Source organism: Hermetia illucens, chromosome 4 (assembly GCF_905115235.1).
Source record: "Hermetia illucens chromosome 4, iHerIll2.2.curated.20191125, whole genome shotgun sequence".
Lineage (NCBI taxonomy): Eukaryota > Metazoa > Arthropoda > Insecta > Diptera > Stratiomyidae > Hermetia > Hermetia illucens.
In genome coordinates, this window is record NC_051852.1 from 154,722,044 (window position 1) to 154,739,737 (window position 17,694).

The 17,694-nt window shown below is 44.5% G+C and overlaps 1 protein-coding gene across 2 annotated transcripts in view; it reads left to right on the plus strand.

Annotated features, from left to right (window-relative positions):
- Positions 1-5,881, plus strand: part of LOC119654564 (EH domain-binding protein 1) — a 153,792-nt gene extending 147,911 nt beyond the window's left edge. For both annotated transcript variants that reach the window (XM_038060012.1, XM_038060013.1), the window contains 3 exons: positions 513-609; positions 676-864; positions 5,349-5,881. In XM_038060012.1, coding sequence (XP_037915940.1) covers positions 513-609; positions 676-864; positions 5,349-5,427 — 365 coding nt within the window. In that variant the 3' untranslated portion in view covers positions 5,428-5,881. The remainder of the gene's footprint in view (positions 1-512; positions 610-675; positions 865-5,348) is intronic.
- Positions 5,882-17,694: the final 11,813 nt, after the last annotated feature.

Here is a 17,694-nt window from a genome sequence, read left to right on the forward strand (position 1 = left end):
CTGAAATGTTAAAGAATGCGTTATGTTTAGATTGCTACGCTGCTGCCACTGAAACATTCGCTAACGCCTTGTTTATATGATCGCATTAAAAACTTTAATTTAATTGCTGTAAAGTGCGAGCAGGAGAGCTTTTGCTTCGCCGTTGAATATATATTCCTAGAGTTGAACTGAACTGCATTCTTAACATTCGCACAATTTTGAAACAATCTAGTTCGAGTATTTTATATGAACAGCGAAATTGTTGCAAGCGACTAATTAAACAGTTTTATTCTTACTAACAATCGATATCTTTATAATCGTTCAAAAGTTAGATAAAAATATCGAACCCAATCATTGAAAATGATTGGCGCCGCCAGCTACTGCACAGATTAACCAAGTTTTTTAATATCTACTGATTTTTCTAAAAGTTTCAATGTTGTTTTGAGAGTAGTTTCGTAGTTTGGTTCATTTTATATATTTAGATACGAATAACATCAGATACTCATATTTTGAATCATTTAAAACATTCACAGAGTCAGAGGAGACAGAAGAACAACTACTATCACAATGGTTTACTCTAGTCAACAAAAAGAATGCTTTACTGCGACGACAAATGCAGTTGAACATTTTGTAGGTTTCAATCAATGCTCCATCTTGAGTATTATATATTTATTGGATTTTTTTTCTTTCCTGCAGAGAGCAAGAAAATGATCTTGAGCGAAGATATGCTTTATTAAATCAAGAATTGCGGGCGGCGCTCTCCGTGGAGGATTGGCGCAAATCAGAGGCACAAAGGGAACGTGAAGCGCTACTTTTGGCTGAATTGGTTTCAATAGTGAATAAACGTGATGAACTTGTTCAGCATTTACATAGTCAGGAGAAGGCGTAAGTATTTCTAAGTGGATTTTTATAAACATTTAGTTTTAGTCTGAAGGGTCATCGGACTCTTCCTATCTGCATCAATTTGTATATCTAGGAATCATTATTTCTGCCAACAATGGCACCGAGATCTGCTTTCACCGCCCTGTCTAAAATCTGGAAATGCAGTTATCTCAACACCAAGATCAAGTCAAGACTGTTCTCTACTGGTATTCTTTCTGTGTTGCTACATGGGCGTAAAACGTGGAAATTGAAACCCGCTGTTGCTCAAAAACTCAAATCTTTCGTCAGTGCTTGTCTGTATCGTATCATCTCAGTTCGCTGGCCCGACACTATTTCAAACGAAAAACTTGGTCGACGCACGGGCCTGTCACGCGTACGCACTATGATCAGAAGATGGAAGTGGCAGTGGAAAGGTCACATACTAAGAAGAGGTGACAATTGCATTGCTGGCTACGCCATGCAATGGAATCTACTCTCTCAAAATAGCCGACGAGTAGGACGCCCCAGGGTCCAGAATAGCAGAAGATGAGTGCGAGCATCTCTCTTGTACACCAGGAGCTCGGACCCTATGGCAATTATTCTCGGCAAATATTCTCGAGGCAATCGGTTTTTGGGGGTTGAAAAAAGTTTTGCTGATTGCCAATAACCGTGCACAATTCTTGTCATCGTAACTCTTATAGCTTGTGTTATTCTCTCCTATTTTTATTGTTTCCAATTGACCAGTACTTTTAGGGTGTTATTGCTGTTGTTTGTTCGATCTGAATGAGGGCGGTTGGTACACTCCGTCGCCATGATCCTTGCTTTTATTTGGCATCACATATTGGTCAAAGTTAGCCTAGTCAATCTTACTAATTTTGCCGCGACATCGAATTCTTTCATTGTCGGGTACAGGAACAACTAATGGTCATATTCTAATAGTTTTTCTATCGATTTTCGTACAGAAAAAATTGATCTTTGCTGATTCACTCGCCTGGAGCGAAGCCTATTTTTCTGGGGCTGACGAGATTGCGAATATCTTATAGATGGTACTCAAGAGCTTGATATTTCTATAAATGCTGCGCTGAATGATATCTCCTTGCTTACACAATATAATATACGGGACATATTGGCAATTGCTATTCCAAAACTGAGATATAATTGCTTGGCTTTTATGCCGAGTAATGGGGTTGGCATGTAGGTATCAGTGGACGCTCCGAGCAGCAGGGTTTCCCTCTCTTCTCCGCAGGTTCGGCAATGCGAATTGTAGGGTACGCTCAGCCTGGCGGCATGGTCACCTATGGGCCAGTGCCCCGTCTAGACCGCCGTAATCTTGTATACATTTGCACGCGTCTGGCAAAGGAGCTTTCGCGGTCGAGTTTTGTTATAAGCGGAAGGACTGCCAAGAGTAGAGTCCCATTGGGCCAATCCGTCAGCCCGCTCATTCCCTTTATGTTCCTATGACGGGGTACCCAGAGGAGGGTGACCTTGAGCGTGCCGCCCAGACTGTCCAGCGCGTTTGTGCACCCAACCCAGCCTGGAGGATGTCGTTGCTGAGTACAAGGCCTTCATGGCCGCTTGGCTGTCGATGTTACGCTCCAGTCATCGACAGACTTCCAGTACTGCCTCTTGGAATACACTGGCGAAATCTGGGAAATCATATGACTGTGTATTCATGAAAACTCCCACACTGATTCCATATATCATCTTTGGTCCATCGGTGAAGAATACTGTGTCATAACATTGCAATACGCCGCCAGCGTGAGAGCATCTGCGGGCAGAATTGCAAAGCCCCAGTAGCACCTGCACATGCGGTTCTATGAATCCTGCTTCGTTAATTATACTTTTCGCTTAAAGCCTGCCACCATACAATAGAGCCGTACGTTAGTATGGGACGCACCACAGCGGTGTACATCAAGAGAACCATCTTCGCCCGGAAAACACTATTTCTTTGCAAAGGTTCTCTTACTGGCAGGTGGTGGGTAGAATTCAGGTACCCTTCTCTTGGTGGTGAATAGCATCAGTTCTGTTTTGGTTGGGTTTATGCCATTCTATGTCACTCATAATGAACGGAAACAACCCTGACGCTAATATCATCAAGTCGTCGTCATACAAAACTACCTTTGCTCCGCTGCTGTCCAGTATTCGTAAAATTTCGTCCATTTGTTTTCTGGTTTCTGTGGATTTGCCGTTGAGGTGGGCATGCTGGGCATTTGAGAAAGGCTTTCTCTCCATAATCGCTTTTGAGTGGATGTCCAGAACCCGCTCTAGGGTCTTCAACACGAAAGAAATGAAGCTGATTGGTCGAAAATCCTTTTCGGACTTATCGCCGCACCTGTCCATTTTCGGTATGAAAACCACTCGTGCACGTCTCCAGGACTGGGGTACGCACCGTAAAATAAATAAATCTCAACAAGCCATGGCACAATCCTTTCCTGCCGCTTCTGTAGCATGACTGACATTAAGCGATGTGGACCCAGAGATTTATATGCAGAGAAGCTGTTTATAACCCAAGTGATCTTATCTTCGCTAATTACCGAGTTGATAGCCTTGCACGGCTCGGGTGGCCACAAACCCTCCAAGCAAGGCTCTGACTCACAGTCCTCCTCGCTGGCAGGAAAGTGCGTTTGAACCAGCAACTCCAAGGTTTCACCAGAAGATTCCGACATTTTAAAAAAGGATAGACTCCTATGCTCCTTGGACAGAATCTTGCTGAGCTTCGCGGATTCGCTGGTGCTTTCGATGTTCTGTCAATAGTCCAACCTCTTGGCGGTCTAGATGGCCGACTTGTACTTCTTGAGGCAGTCCATGTATGGCTGCCTGTAACAGATGTTGAATATTTCCTTGGCTGCAGAGATCTTTATTCCACCACGATGGCGGTGTGTTTTTGCTACATTTAGCAGGGCACGAGACTTTTAAGGCGATATCGAATGCCTTTTCCAGAACCCCGATCTTTGGCTCCAGTTCATCTGTCAATCTTGCAAGTTTGCTCACGGCCACTTCAGTCGATTCTTCTAAAGGGTTTGAAGACCTCTGTTGCGAAATTTAGACTGAAAAATATCCAACTGTGATCTGGTCAGACACTCTCCAGTTCTCCACTTTAAGAACCCTATTGTCCGTTAGTAGGGTGATATCAAGGACCTCCTCTCAACCGTCACAGTTCTCCGAGCTGGGGAAACGGCAGGTTGGTGTACTGCCTCTGTGACACCCAGATAGTTTTGTAGTAATAAAAAAATCAAAGAAAGACTTACCTCTTTCGTTGATTTGCGAGCTGTCCCAAAGCGTATGTTTTGCATTGGCGTCGCAGCTTATCAAGAGGTTTGCCTTCTTTGTTGCTATGGTGCTGATCGGTCGTGAGCCATGTAAGCCAAGGAAATATACATTTTCTCTGCCCCCGCCTGCTCCAGTTTGACCATGACTAGGACGTTGGAACTCAGGTTCGGACACAAAAGAGCGTGCAGACTCTTCTTGGCGAGGATACATGCTCTAGGTTTGTCCTGATCAGCATTTCCTGTACTGTGGAATAAGTTATAATATTTGCTTTGGAGCCCTTTACTGATTCGGTCGTATTAGTGCGATGTCGATGTCCGAGATTAGCCGAGGCGCACTTCGAGTGCTGCAGATTTATCTGTGTTACAATCAGTATGATCTGCTTGCGTGGGGTCGGTCCTCTTCGGACTGTCGATCCTCATCTCCTCCAACCGCTCGTTGTCGATTAGATCTAGGTCGTCGTCCATTTTTGCAGAGCGGAACACTTTCACCTTTGCTTTCCTGACCCCGAATCGCACTTTATAGTTTACCTTTTCCAGTACCTCCAGACATTAGCCGCTTATACGGATCAGAAAAGGTTGGTTGTTTGTCTGGGGTTTTTCCTCTTTGACAACTACCCGGTCGTCCATGGGAGTCCTGGGGTGTTGAAGACGCACAGATTGGACGAGCTTGTCCTCATCTATGCAGATTTTCGGCAACTAGATGCGAGCCACCGGTCTCCTGGGAATTTCGTCGTAGGGGATGACGTTGACCTCTATGACCTCCCAGGAGTCGCTGATCCTAGCGACGCACGAACCGAGAAAGTCCCTGGAGAATTGGTCCTCGCAAGCTATAACGTGGAATCCGCGGACCACCTGAGAGGAATCTAAGCAGGGGATGGATCCCGTGTGTTCGGCTTTGGTGTCCAGGAGATGCTCACGCTTGTGCTTTTGTTCGACATCGTCTTGAGATTGATTTCATTTGAGGGTGGTGGGGTTCGCCTTTTATTCGTGTGCCAGCTGTTTGCTGTTATAATCCTCAACAATTGTCTAGTATTTAGTGAGGAGTCCTTTTCATCCTGTTCGACGACAGTACCGGCCTCCTTATTCTTAGCAATCTTGCTGGGAATAGCAGACCCTCGTCAGTTGGATGGCCCACTCTCAGCCCGGCTCTACACAATCTTAGCAGAAAAGTTATTTGATTTTGTTTGGAGAAAATTATTTAATTTTTAAGAAATCTATTTTATTTTTCTATAATTTCAGTATCGAAGATGACGATGAAATCGAACGTGAATTGGAGCATGTTGACATTAGCTCAAAAGAGAAATGTACGATTCAGTGAGCTCAATCCGAGAGCTGCAGTAAATATCTTTCCTATGACCGGAACATACAAACTTATGGTTGCATAACAGTCAAATGAAACGGACACATTTCACTTAATTCATTAAAAAGCACAATAACAACAATCGACACTTAATTGAAGACTAAAAAAACAAATTACTCGTATATTGCACTCATAAGCTGAGTCAAAGTCAACCTTTGTGACTGTTTTAATCAATTTACATCGTGCGTATGATGCGGAAGCGTAAACAAGAAAACGTGAATTTGAAATCCATCAAAAAGTATCTGTTTTGTATCACAAGAAGAAACATGACTGGCCTGGTTTCTGCCTTTTGCTACTCATTGTATTTGTATTTATCAAATTTCCATCTCTTTTTTTCCATATATTGATATCAAATTGGACTTTTGACGTGTTTATAATCAGAATTATAATAAAATCGATCACAAACTGTTAATCCATCAAAATTTTATGAAATTTCAAAGAAAATGGAAAAACTATTTATTCACTGAACATTAACGTTTGAACAAGAAATTGCTTATATAAAACAGTAGAGCAGAAACTAAATAGGAATAACGAACAACTTACGAAACAAATATGATATCAAAGAGTAGAGTAAGAGACCTTACATGAACAACAAACAAATTCAAAACAATACTATCACGTCCGTTAGTTGTTAAGAGATAACGTTTAAATTTTAATACAAAAAAGCCACTTGCATTCATGCATTACCTGAATGTCTTACCGTGTACCGATTGGGTGGAGTTTATTCTGGAGGACCTGCTTCGGTAGTTCTACTGATGCAAATGCCCAGCCAGCAGGACGACGCTGTTCACCTATTTTACCTGATAGATGGGAACCCTCCACTGGAGTGGGTAGGTACATCGCATTCTCGGAAAATTGAAACGCTAGCACGTAACGCACTCATGAAATTTCACTTTAGATATATCCTCCTTTTCCAATTTATGTCTGTAGGTTCCACGTAGCCAGTTAGGAAGTCCATCTTATACTATTATATTAGGTTGTGGCACATGAAATGGCCGCTTACAAAAATTTATTTAATTAATCAAAATAGGCGCCCAGTCGATTCAAAACCCTTCTCCCAGCGAGATACAAGAGCATGTATGCCAGTTTCGTAGAAGTCCAATTTTTGGGTGTTGATAAATTCGTCGAAGGCAATTTTTATGACCTCTTCATTCCTAAATTGTTTTTCCGCCAAAAAATGATCCAAATGCTTAAAAAAGTGATAGTCGGTCCGGTGAATATGGTGGATGATGCAGAGTCTCATACTGCAGTTCCTCCAACTTTTAAACCGTTGTTCTCGATTCATGAGGTCGTGCATTGTCGTCAAGGAGTATCACATCATCTCTGTTGACCAATCTCGACCGTTGAATACTCAATTTTTGGTGCATTTCCTCCTCGAGTTGGACACAGTATTTCTGTGCATTTATCGTTTCTCCAGGTGCCATGAAAGAATAGTGGATAACTCCAGCTGTAGACTATCAAACAGTCAGCATTACCTTCTTCGAATGGAGGCTCGGTTTCGGCATATGCTTCGGTGGCTCATCAGCATCTAACCTGTGTGCTGATCGGCGACGATTGCCGTATAATATCCACTTTTCATCACATGTCACTATTCTATGCAAAAAGAGATCGCTTCTGTTGCGTGAGAGTAAAGAACTGCAAATTTCCATTCGAAGCACCATGTTCTGCTCCGTAAGGGCATGCGGAACCCATTTGTCAAGCTTCTTCACCATTCCAAGTTGTTGCAAGTGCCAGGAAACTGTCGAATAGTGTACGCCCAGTTTCTCTGCAATGTCTCTCACAGACTAACATGTGTCAGATTCGACTGACAAATGCAGCTCGTCGTTATCAATCGATGGTCCTGGATGTCCACGTGGCTCATTTTGAAGGTTTACGTCGATTGACCGGAATTTTTCGAACCACCGCCGTGTGGTTTGTTCGCTTACCGTATCAGCTCCAAATGCGCTGTCAATGTTTCTGGTCGCCTCCGCTGCTTTATGACCGCGTTTAAACTCATACAGAAAAAGTATACATTCTTGCCCCTTTTCCATCCTTTTTAAAATCGGTTCAATGTCTGTCTGTCTGTCCGGATCAGAATTTATTCTGCGCTCATGTTAATATTCGTGTTTCTCTCACGTTCATTCTTTCAGATGACTTCTTCCTGCCTAAGCTTTTTTCCGATGGCTGCAATCACTTTTTCGACTTCGATCCATATCCCTTTTGCTTTCACCATAAGTTCCATTATATTTTCGGGTGTAAAGTGCTCCCCGGTTGTAGCTTCTAATGTAGCCCTTTGGGCTTCGAATCTGGGGGAATGAAAAAAGACGTGTTCTGCGTCCTCTGCAATTTTTGGGCAATATGGCGAATCATCACGCCCAAATCGATACAGATATGCTCGATAGCCTCCGTGTCCGCTCAAGAATTGAGTTAGGTCGAAACTTACTTCGCCGTGGGGTCGCTCGATCCATTTCCGGGTATCCCATATGATTTTGTGAGTCCAACGGCCTTTTTCTGACTCGTCTCACTTCTCCTGCCATTCCGCGATAGTTTCAGTTCGTACGAATTGTCGCCGACGGGCAGGCGATTCGCCGGTGAGATACGCTCGATCGAAAAGTCGTTGTATTTCTTTCGGCAGAATCTCAATCGGGACCATTCTTGCTATGACGCAAGCTGCTTCATTGGATATTGTTCTATAAGGGCAACATCTTCGGAGTACACTTATGCGATACGCAGCTCCAATCTTTCTCTTATTTACTATATTTTTCAGTGCATCTGCCCATATTGGGGCTGCATACAGTAGGATGGAACTGACCACCTTCGAAATAAGAAGTCGACGGCTCGGCCTTGGGGCACCTATATTTGGTAGCATTCTCACGACCAGCGCTCCGATACTATATGCGTTGGTTGCTGTACCCTCCACATGCAATCTGAAATTTAACCTCTGATCAATCATTATACCTTGGCTAGGAATGAATTGTTTGCGTTCCAACTTTGATCTTCCTGGAAGTGCACTTTCTCCGCTGGGTAACAAGTGCTACTTCCGTCTTTTACTCTGCGAGCTGTAGGCCAGCATTCTCTAACCTGGATTTAATCTCATAGACTGCTTCATTTGCGTAAAGCTCGACTTCTTCGAGAAAGCGTGCAACAATTGTCGCACCAATATCGTCCGCGAAACCAATGGAGGCCACACCAGTAGGAAGGTCTGGGGTCAGTACTCCGTTATACATAATAATCCACAAGAGTGGCCCTAGGACAGACTCTTGTGGAACTCCGCATGTCGTTTGGTATGATTTCTTCCTTCATTTGATTCGCAGTACAGAATCCTATCGATTAGGAAGTCGGCAACGATACGCACCAGGTACTTCGCCACGCCTAAGTTGATTAGGGACTCAAGTATCTTGCTCCATCTAGCGGAATTGAAGGCATTCTTCACATCAAGTGTAATCACTGCACAACATTTGCCCTCGTCAAGTGCGGTCTTAGCTGTGTTAGCTACTAGGACAAGTGCATCCGTTGTAGACCTCCTCTTTCGGAAACCGAACTGATGCGGTCTCTCCGAAGCCGCCATCCTTTTCGACAATTCGAATTAACCTGTTATAGATTACTCGTTCGAATAGTTTGCCAGTATTATTTAAAAGGCATATCGGCCTGTAGGACGAAGCTTCACCCAAAGGTTTGTTTGGCTTGGGGGCCAGTATTAATTTTTGCTTCTTCCATTGTGTAGGAAATGCTCCTTCTTTAAGGCATGTGGTGAACGTCTCGGGAAACATATTTGGAGCTATTTTGACTGCTGCCTTCAGAGCTTTGTTGGAAATGCTATCCAAGTCAGGTGCTTTTTTTCCAATAATTTTAACTGCAGCTTCGAAGACCTCTTTTTCACTTACCATGGGAACTTCGACGGTGTCTATCTCGACAGTGGAAAGGTTAGCGGTACTCACATTCTGTGGGAAAAGATCCGAAAAGACGAAGTCAGCAATAGTTGTTTCAATCAACGACACTATTGCCAGGTTACTTTGAGGCGGAGGAGTATTGAGCTGAGACTCAAATGATTCCGCAAGGACATGCGCCTTTCTGACGTTTCCGCAGATTGGTTCCTTCTTCCTGGTAAGAACGAAATTACGGGACTTATTTTTCCCCGCTAGCCTATTTATATGTTGAAACATATCTGGCCCGAGCTTAATATCTGCGAGATTCCGGGTTAATTCTTTATTGCGGAATTGCACCACCATTTGCCGGATAATTGTACTCAGGCAATTAATCCGGGAGAGCAATGCTTTGTATTCAGCATTGACTTTATTTCCATATTTATGGAAGTTGCACTTGAGGTTCCTGCGCCAAATCTGTATGACTTTCATGTGCAGGATGATGTCATGCGGGAGTTTGTTGTATACAAACTCATCGACTTTGATCAGCCTGGCATTCCTGCATGTAGCAGTATTGATGGCGTCTGTAGCCAAAATGATTGCTTCATTGATTTCGATTCGATCTGTAGCGAGTTTTTTCAAGTTCAGCATTGGTGCTAAATCTGACTTGAATTTGTCCCAATCAGTGTGGACGAATGATCTGATGGTTACCTTAACTCACTTCTACAGTTGTGAAGTTAAGGCCATTTCGAGTTCAACTGCAAAATGGTCAGATATGCCTGGCAAAATTTTACAGGAAGTTACCTGAAAACTTTGCTTGGTTTCATTTGACAGCAGGAAAAAGTCAATGATGGATTGACTAGCTTGTCTTGTCGGGGAATCCGGCGAGACCACCTCACCCATTTAAATTTTCTACCTTATCGCCCCAGGATTTGTGCCGTGAGTTGAAGTCGCCACCGAAGATAAAATATTTTGATTTTAACTGGAGATCGCCCAAGACCTTTAAATCATGACCCAGTTGCTCACTTCGGGAATTGTATTTGATATAAACGGAAACTACCAAAATGCGCCTATGATCGTTAGTTTTCACTATTGCCGCTGCTGCGGAACAGACTAGTAGCTCATCGATGACGACTTCCTCAAAATGGTGGTCTTTTTTGACTAGAAGAGCAGCGCCCGTGTTGCTGTTATGCCGAATAGTGCTGTATCCGGTGAAATTGACATTATGCCTATGATTTAGATGAGTTTCCGAAACGCAAAATATGTCTCCTTTCAGAGTGTCAATCAACGCTTGGGCAGTGGCACGTTGGGCGTGTGAGACCAGGAACGCGGAGTTAAATGTGACTATGTTCAACTCCATAGGTTCATAATTAAGACTCCTTGATTAAATGTAGGAGCATTTATACGTCATTATCCGACACCAACAGCGACAACTGGTGATGCTTTGATACAGCAAAATCGCAACTAACTTCACTTGATTGCCAAATCTCTCATTTCATGTGCAACAACCTAATAAATTGATTTCAAAAAAAAATTTAAAACTCGGAGAAGAATTTGATATGATGATTACGCGGAGGTATGGCTGGAATGCGCTGTTAAATACTTAGTGTGCTTACTTTCAACGGATAGATACATAATGGTTTCGGACTACTTAAAATTGACTGAAAAATGGTTGAATTTTCTGAAGCGTTTTCGTAAGATTGGTAGATAAATAATAAGAAGTTACGTTTAGTCAGAAACAGTAAAAGTCTGTATGCGGTTTATTTGTCAAGTTTTCAGTATAACCGAGGTTTATGCATAATGATAAGGTTTTCGATATTTGCTGAACCTAATGACTAGTCCAGGATTCAGCTGGCTGAATCAGTTGCTTGTCTATAATTTTTACGCTTCATTATCACATTGTTCAGTTATTGTTCAGTAAAACAATTAAACCTAACTCCTTGTATCTTTTTCCCTTGACATAAATTCCATTTATAATTGAAAAAATATAATTTCAAGGATCAAAACGTAAATACTCCTATAATTACTTGGTTTGTTCACGATTCATAGAATGTGCCATTGCACGAATTGTTGCGTTTATCCAAAATTAAGTCACAGCGCGAATAGATGTGAAAGTGGCCGATAATGAGCGATGAATGAATCCAGAACGTATGCATCCGAGCAATTGAAAGTTATAAACATTTAAATGATCTTAACAAGCAGAAATTACTTTAGATGCAATTTCAAATTTAGTTTCTTTCATTGAATACTGAAGAAGAGCTTTATTTAGATTTTACTGAATATTTAATTTAAAATGAAACAAAGCTAGAGTGTCAGCAATCGATGAGATGAGAATAGTCTGGGAAATATTTAATATCGAGATGCGAATATATACTTACGATTTTATTTGTAAAATATTATTTTCTAATTTATTTCTATAAAATTTTAGTTGTATTAGTTTTAGTTATTTTTTGTTTTTTGCGACAAAGCTTAGTCTGTACCTTATTAAATTTAGAAATGTTTCGATGCTATTTTTATTGTAGAAATTATGGTAGAATTGTATTGATCGTAATATATGATATGTTTCGTTGTAAATTAGCATTGCTACCTACAAATATGACATTGACAAAAGTTCATGGATATATGAAATATGAATTGGATGATTTTTTCTATTTGTGAAAAATATATATTTAACTATATTTGGATCAATTCTTGTGTTTTATTGTGTTCTACAGGAAAATTAGTTAATGTGTGGGTTGATAGGAACAATAGATAGCTCAGTTTTATTCAAACAACTTGCACTGGAAAAGGCCTTAACCTTGAAGTTTTTAACACGTCGTCAACTTACGAACTTGTTTTCAAAAACTTCGAACAATTGCAAGAAACTTCAGCAGCGACATCTTATTTGGTAGAAGTAAATCTCTATTGCTTAGAAAATCGGCTAAGTTTTCACTCTCGACTACGATATTTTTCTCCTTCAAGCTATTTATTTTTTTACATATTTTGAATATTTTAATTTTAATTTAATAATGAAGGGCGGTACAAAATGGATGGTAAAAAACGTTTGATCCAACAGTTTATGACTTATCAGAACAAAGAGCAGTATAACTGTGTTCACCGCCGCGGTTGGAAACTGAAAAGACCGGCTTACTGTCCCAACCAACGGCATTTTTCCACCGCTAAAATGAGTGAGTGGAGAGTTCCGCGCCATCTACCCGTCCGCATCCGCAACATTCGAAATAAATTTCGAATGCTGCAGATCCTGCCGCGTCACATCACTCCGCCCCCAGACGAAACCTAGGGGGTTTCGGCGACGGATCCCGGAACTCCGTTCCCCGTTAATCCACAAAACGGACACGACGCTACTTCGGGGCGCACACGGGTTTCAGTCTGGACAAAGAGACCGCCTCTTTGTGTCCACCGATCTCGAGCTGGAAGAAATGTTCTCCCCTCTCGAGAACGCGGTACGGGCCCTCATATGGAGGCTGCAGCGGCTTCCGGACGGCATCCGTCCTGACCAGAATGTGCGTGCATGTGTCCAGTTCCTTGGGCGAACAGGTGTGGGCGAGTGTCGAGTGGGTGGAGGCGCTTTGATGCGTCGGAGATTGTCCCTCAGCAGACGCACCAACCCCGACTCCGTGAGACCCGATCTCTTGTCGAAGACCGGATCGCTTGGGAGTCTTGGGTTCTCCCCGTAAACCAGCTCCGCGGGGCTGGCAGCAAATTCCTCTCGGCGGGTTGTACGTAGGCCGAGTAGGACGAGAGGCAAGACTTGAGTCCAGGACGGGTCGTCGCGTGCCATAATGGCGGCTTTCAGCGTCCGGTGCCAACGTTCTAGTATCCCATTGGATTGCGGGTGGTATGCCGTAGTCCGCTGGCGTTTAAAACCCAGGAGTTTGCCTAACTCCGAGAAAAGGGTGTATTCAAATTGCATTCCCTGGTCAGTGATGACCACTGGAGGGACGCCAAAGCGAGGTATCCACTCTCGGCAGAGGGCTTCGGCACAAGATTGCGCCGTAATGTCCTTCAGAGGTATTGCCTCAGGCCACCGCGTGAACCTGTCGATGATTGTGAGGCAATACTTGTAACCGTGCGAGTCTCGCAAAGGCCCTATTATGTCGAGGTGTATCGTGTGGAAACGCTTGGTAGTGCGGGGGAATAAGCCCACTTCTTTCCTTACATGCCTGGTGACTTTACACTTCTGGCATGCGATGCACTCTCTGGCCCAGGAATTGATATCCTTGTTCATGGAGGGCCAGAAGTATTTTCCGGTGACTAACCGATTTGTTGTCCTGATGCCGGGATGCGCCAAGTCATGAACTGCGTGGAACACTTCCTTGCGAAATGTGGCCGGAATGTATGGCCGACGTCCCTTTTCCGAGTCTTCGCAGCAGAGCGAGAGGTTTGAGCCGAAGATGGGCAACTCCCGAAATTTGTATTTGGGGTTGGATTTGAGGCTCTGAAGTGCTGCGTCATCCTCCTGCGCCTTGGCAATAGCCGAGAAATTGAGCGAGGCGGGGATGTTAACCTCGGAGACACGAGACAAAGCGTCAGCAACTATGTTGTCCTTGCCGGACACGTGCTGGATATCTGACGTGAACTGGCTTATGAAGCTCAGGTGTCGAAGCTGACGAGGGGACGCTTTGTCGGGCTTTTGTTTCAAAGCATACGTGAGAGGCTTATGGTCCGTGAACACTGTGAACGGCCTTCTAGGGAGAAACGGAAGTATTTGATGCTCAAGTACGCGGCGAGCAGTTCGCGATCGTAGGTACTGTAGTTCCGTTGAGTGGGATTCAACTGTTTCGAGAAGAAGCTCAACGGCTGCCAAACTTGATCCACCTTTTGCTGAAGGGCAGCACCTACTGCGATGTCAGAGGCATCAACAAAAACGGCTAGGGGTGCATCTTGCAGAGGAAATGCCAAGAGTGTAGCATCAGCCAGTTGCTGCCGGGATTTATCGAACGCGCGGACAGCCTCTTCAGACCACACAATCTCTCGTGTGTCTTTTGTTTTGGGGCCAAACAAGTACGCGTTCAAAACGGACTGGTGATGGGCGGCTTTGGGCAGGAAACGACGGTAAAAGTTTAGCATGCCCAAGAACCTCCACAACTCCCTCACTGTTTTCGGACGCGGGAAGCTTGTAATTGCTTGCACCTTGTCTGGGTCGGGCTGTATTCCTTCAGAGGAAATGGAGTGGTCGAGGAATCTCACCTGTTGTTGAAGGAATTTGCATTTCTCAACGTTTAGGACTAAACCGGCCTCAAGGAGACGTTGAAAAATGCACTCGAGATGGGCTAAGTGCTCAGATTCAGTGGAAGAAGCGACCAAAACATCATCCAAATAGACGAAACAGAAATCGAGGTTTCGCAGCACTGAGTGGATGAACCTTTGAAAGGTTTGCGCCGCATTGCACAATCCGAAAGTCATTCGGGTGAACTCGAAGAGTCCAAAGGAATATTGCCGTCTTTGGAATGTCTTCAGGAGCTACTGGGATTTGGTGGTATGCCTTGGCTAAGTCCAAGGTCGAAAAGATGCGGCAATTCGCGAGGTGATGTGCAAAGTCGTGGATGAGTGGAATCGGATATCAGTCAGGAACAGTCTGTGCGTTTAGCCTTCTGTAATCCCCACAGGGGCGCCATTCGCCATTTGACTTAGGGACCATATGCAATGGGGAAGACCAACAGCTGTTTGAGGGCCTGCAGATACCCTGTTGAACAAGTTGTTCAAATTCTTTCCGCGCAATAGCCAGTTTCTGGGGTGGTAGAGGACGCACCTTCGAGAAAATCGGGGAACCAGTAGTATTAATGTGGTGCTGCACATTTTGCTTCACTGGTTTCGAGAGACTACACTCGGTAGTAATCTGGCTGAACTTTTGGAGGAGTGTCCGAACACGAGAGTCGGTGATGTCTTGCAAAAGAACGGAAAGGTTATTGTCAGCGTGAGATACCATTTGGCCCGACGAATTAAGGTTGGTTGTGGCGTCTATAAGGGACTTATTTTGCAAGTCCACCAGCAACCCATAGTGACACAAGAAGTCTGCGCCTAATATGGGGAAGCTGACATCCGCCAGGATGAAACGCCACGAAAACGTCCTACGCAAGCCAAGACTCACGTCCACTTGCCTGTACCCGTATGTATTGATGCGGGAGGAATTTGCTGCCGCCAGTTTGAAGGGTTGTGGATAAAGTTTATGATGCCGGGGTACGGGAAGAACCGAAACCTCCGCACTCGTGTCGGCGAGGTAGTTGCGCCTGCTGAGAGGGTCGAAAATAGTTAGGCGACGTGGCGCTGCGCTCTGGGTGGCCGTCGCCAAGACCCCCCGCGGACCTAGTTTTTTGCGGTAGGCGCGAATTTACAAGGTAGCGTACATCTTGTCGCTTTATCTCCGAATCTCAGATGGTACCAGTAAATACCTTTGTCCGCAGGCTGTCTTGACGACTTGCTACCCGAACGCCCTTTTCGTGTGGCAGACCGTGAGCGAGTTCGCGATCTGGCACTCGAACGCTGAGCGTCCAACGTCGCCCGCATCTCGGCCACGCTGGCTGTTAAAGCAGTTATCTCGCGCCTTAAGTGGCTCACCTCATCCGACTGTGGTTGAACGGCCGCTATGGTTGGGCGAACGTACACCTTCTGCACCTGGTCGGCCGTCGCTGCCAGTTCCTCCAAGGAACCGGAAACGCAAGCTAGGATCGCCTGGGTGCCCTCCGGGAGCCGTCGCAGCCAGAGCGACTTGATCAGGTCATCGCCAATCTTGCTCCCACCCAATTGCCTCATTTCGCGAAGCAATTGGCTGGGAGTTCGATCACCCAACGTTAAACCCGCCAGCAAGTGGTCTAATTTTGCCGATTCGCTTGCTGACAGGCGCCTGATCAACTCACTCTTGAGCTGCGTGTATGATGCCGACTTCACTACGTCGGACACCATAAGAATAGATTCTTCGTCCAGGCCGACCACTGCGTAGTTGAAGCGGGTCGCGTCCGATGTGATGCCGGACATTTGGAACTGCGCTTCCAAATGCACGAACCACAGCTCCGGGTTCCGCCGCCAAAACGGAGGAACGCGTACGGCGAGGGCGGTCACTTGCGGGTCCGGTGGGCCTGCCGCGTCTTTGCTGTCGAACGACATCTTGAGTAACGAAAAGTACGAGTTTGCAATGAACACGCTGTGAGTTTGTAATGAAAACGCGGTGAATTTTGCTCCGACACGGCAGGCTGCACCCACAAATGCAAGCACGAACACAGAAATGACGACCGAAGCGGACGCTCTCCAGCGCAGACCGAAATCACCACTCAGAAACCCTCCAAGAAAACGGAGAATCCGCGATGAGAAACACTTCAACGCTGTCTCCTGCAGCTGGTATAACTTTTATTTTAACTATAATCACGATTTAAACTCTTAATAATATAATTAACAATTAGTGCGAATATTGCGAAACTAATGGCAACAATTAGATTTGAACAGATTGATTGCCAGTTGCTATCGTTATTGGAACGAAGTTGATGGCCGTCTCCTTTCCTGCGAAACTCCTTGCGAGGGAAGCAATTATATTTTTTTATCGGATATAATAATTAGTTGTATTGTGCGTAGAAAGATGTTGATGAATCGCAGCTATTTCCTGCCCTTGGTGGCCTTTTCGTCAGCCTTGGTCACCTTGCCACCGCTGGCGTCCTTGAAGTTTACAGCCTTGATTACACTGACAGCGACGATCTGTCTCATATCACGAACAGCGTAACGACCCAATGGAGGGAACTCCTGGAACGATTCGACGCACAAAAGGTTTGGTTGGGACGAGGATGACGATGGCGGAATCACCAGACTTGATGGCCTTGGGGTTCTCCTCGGCGGCGGCGCTGGTGCGAATTCAAGCGTCGGGGTCACCACTTTTAACACGTCGTCAACTTACGAACTTGTTTTCAAAAACTTCGAACAATTGCAAGAAACTTCAGCAGCGACATCTTATTTGGTAGAAGTAAATCTCTATTGCTTAGAAAATCGGCTAAGTTTTCACTCTCAACTACGATATTTTTCTCCTTCAAGCTATTTATTTTTTTACATATTTTGAATATTTTAATTTTAATTTAATAATGAAGGGCGGTACAAAATGGATGGTAAAAAACGTTTGATCCCACAGTTTATGACTTATCAGAACAAAGAGCAGTATAAATGTGTTCACCGCCGCGGTTGGAAACTGAAGAAACCGGCTTATTTCCATGCGGTCCTTACTGTCCCAACCAACGGCATTTTTCCACCGCTAATTCTCCACTCCCTTGGTGCGTTCTAAAATGAGTGAGTGGAGAGTTCCGCGCCATCTACCCGTCCGCATCCGCAACATTCGAAATAAATTTCGAATGCTGCAGATCCTGCCGCGCCACAAAGTCTCCACAAAAGAAATATTTGTTTTCCT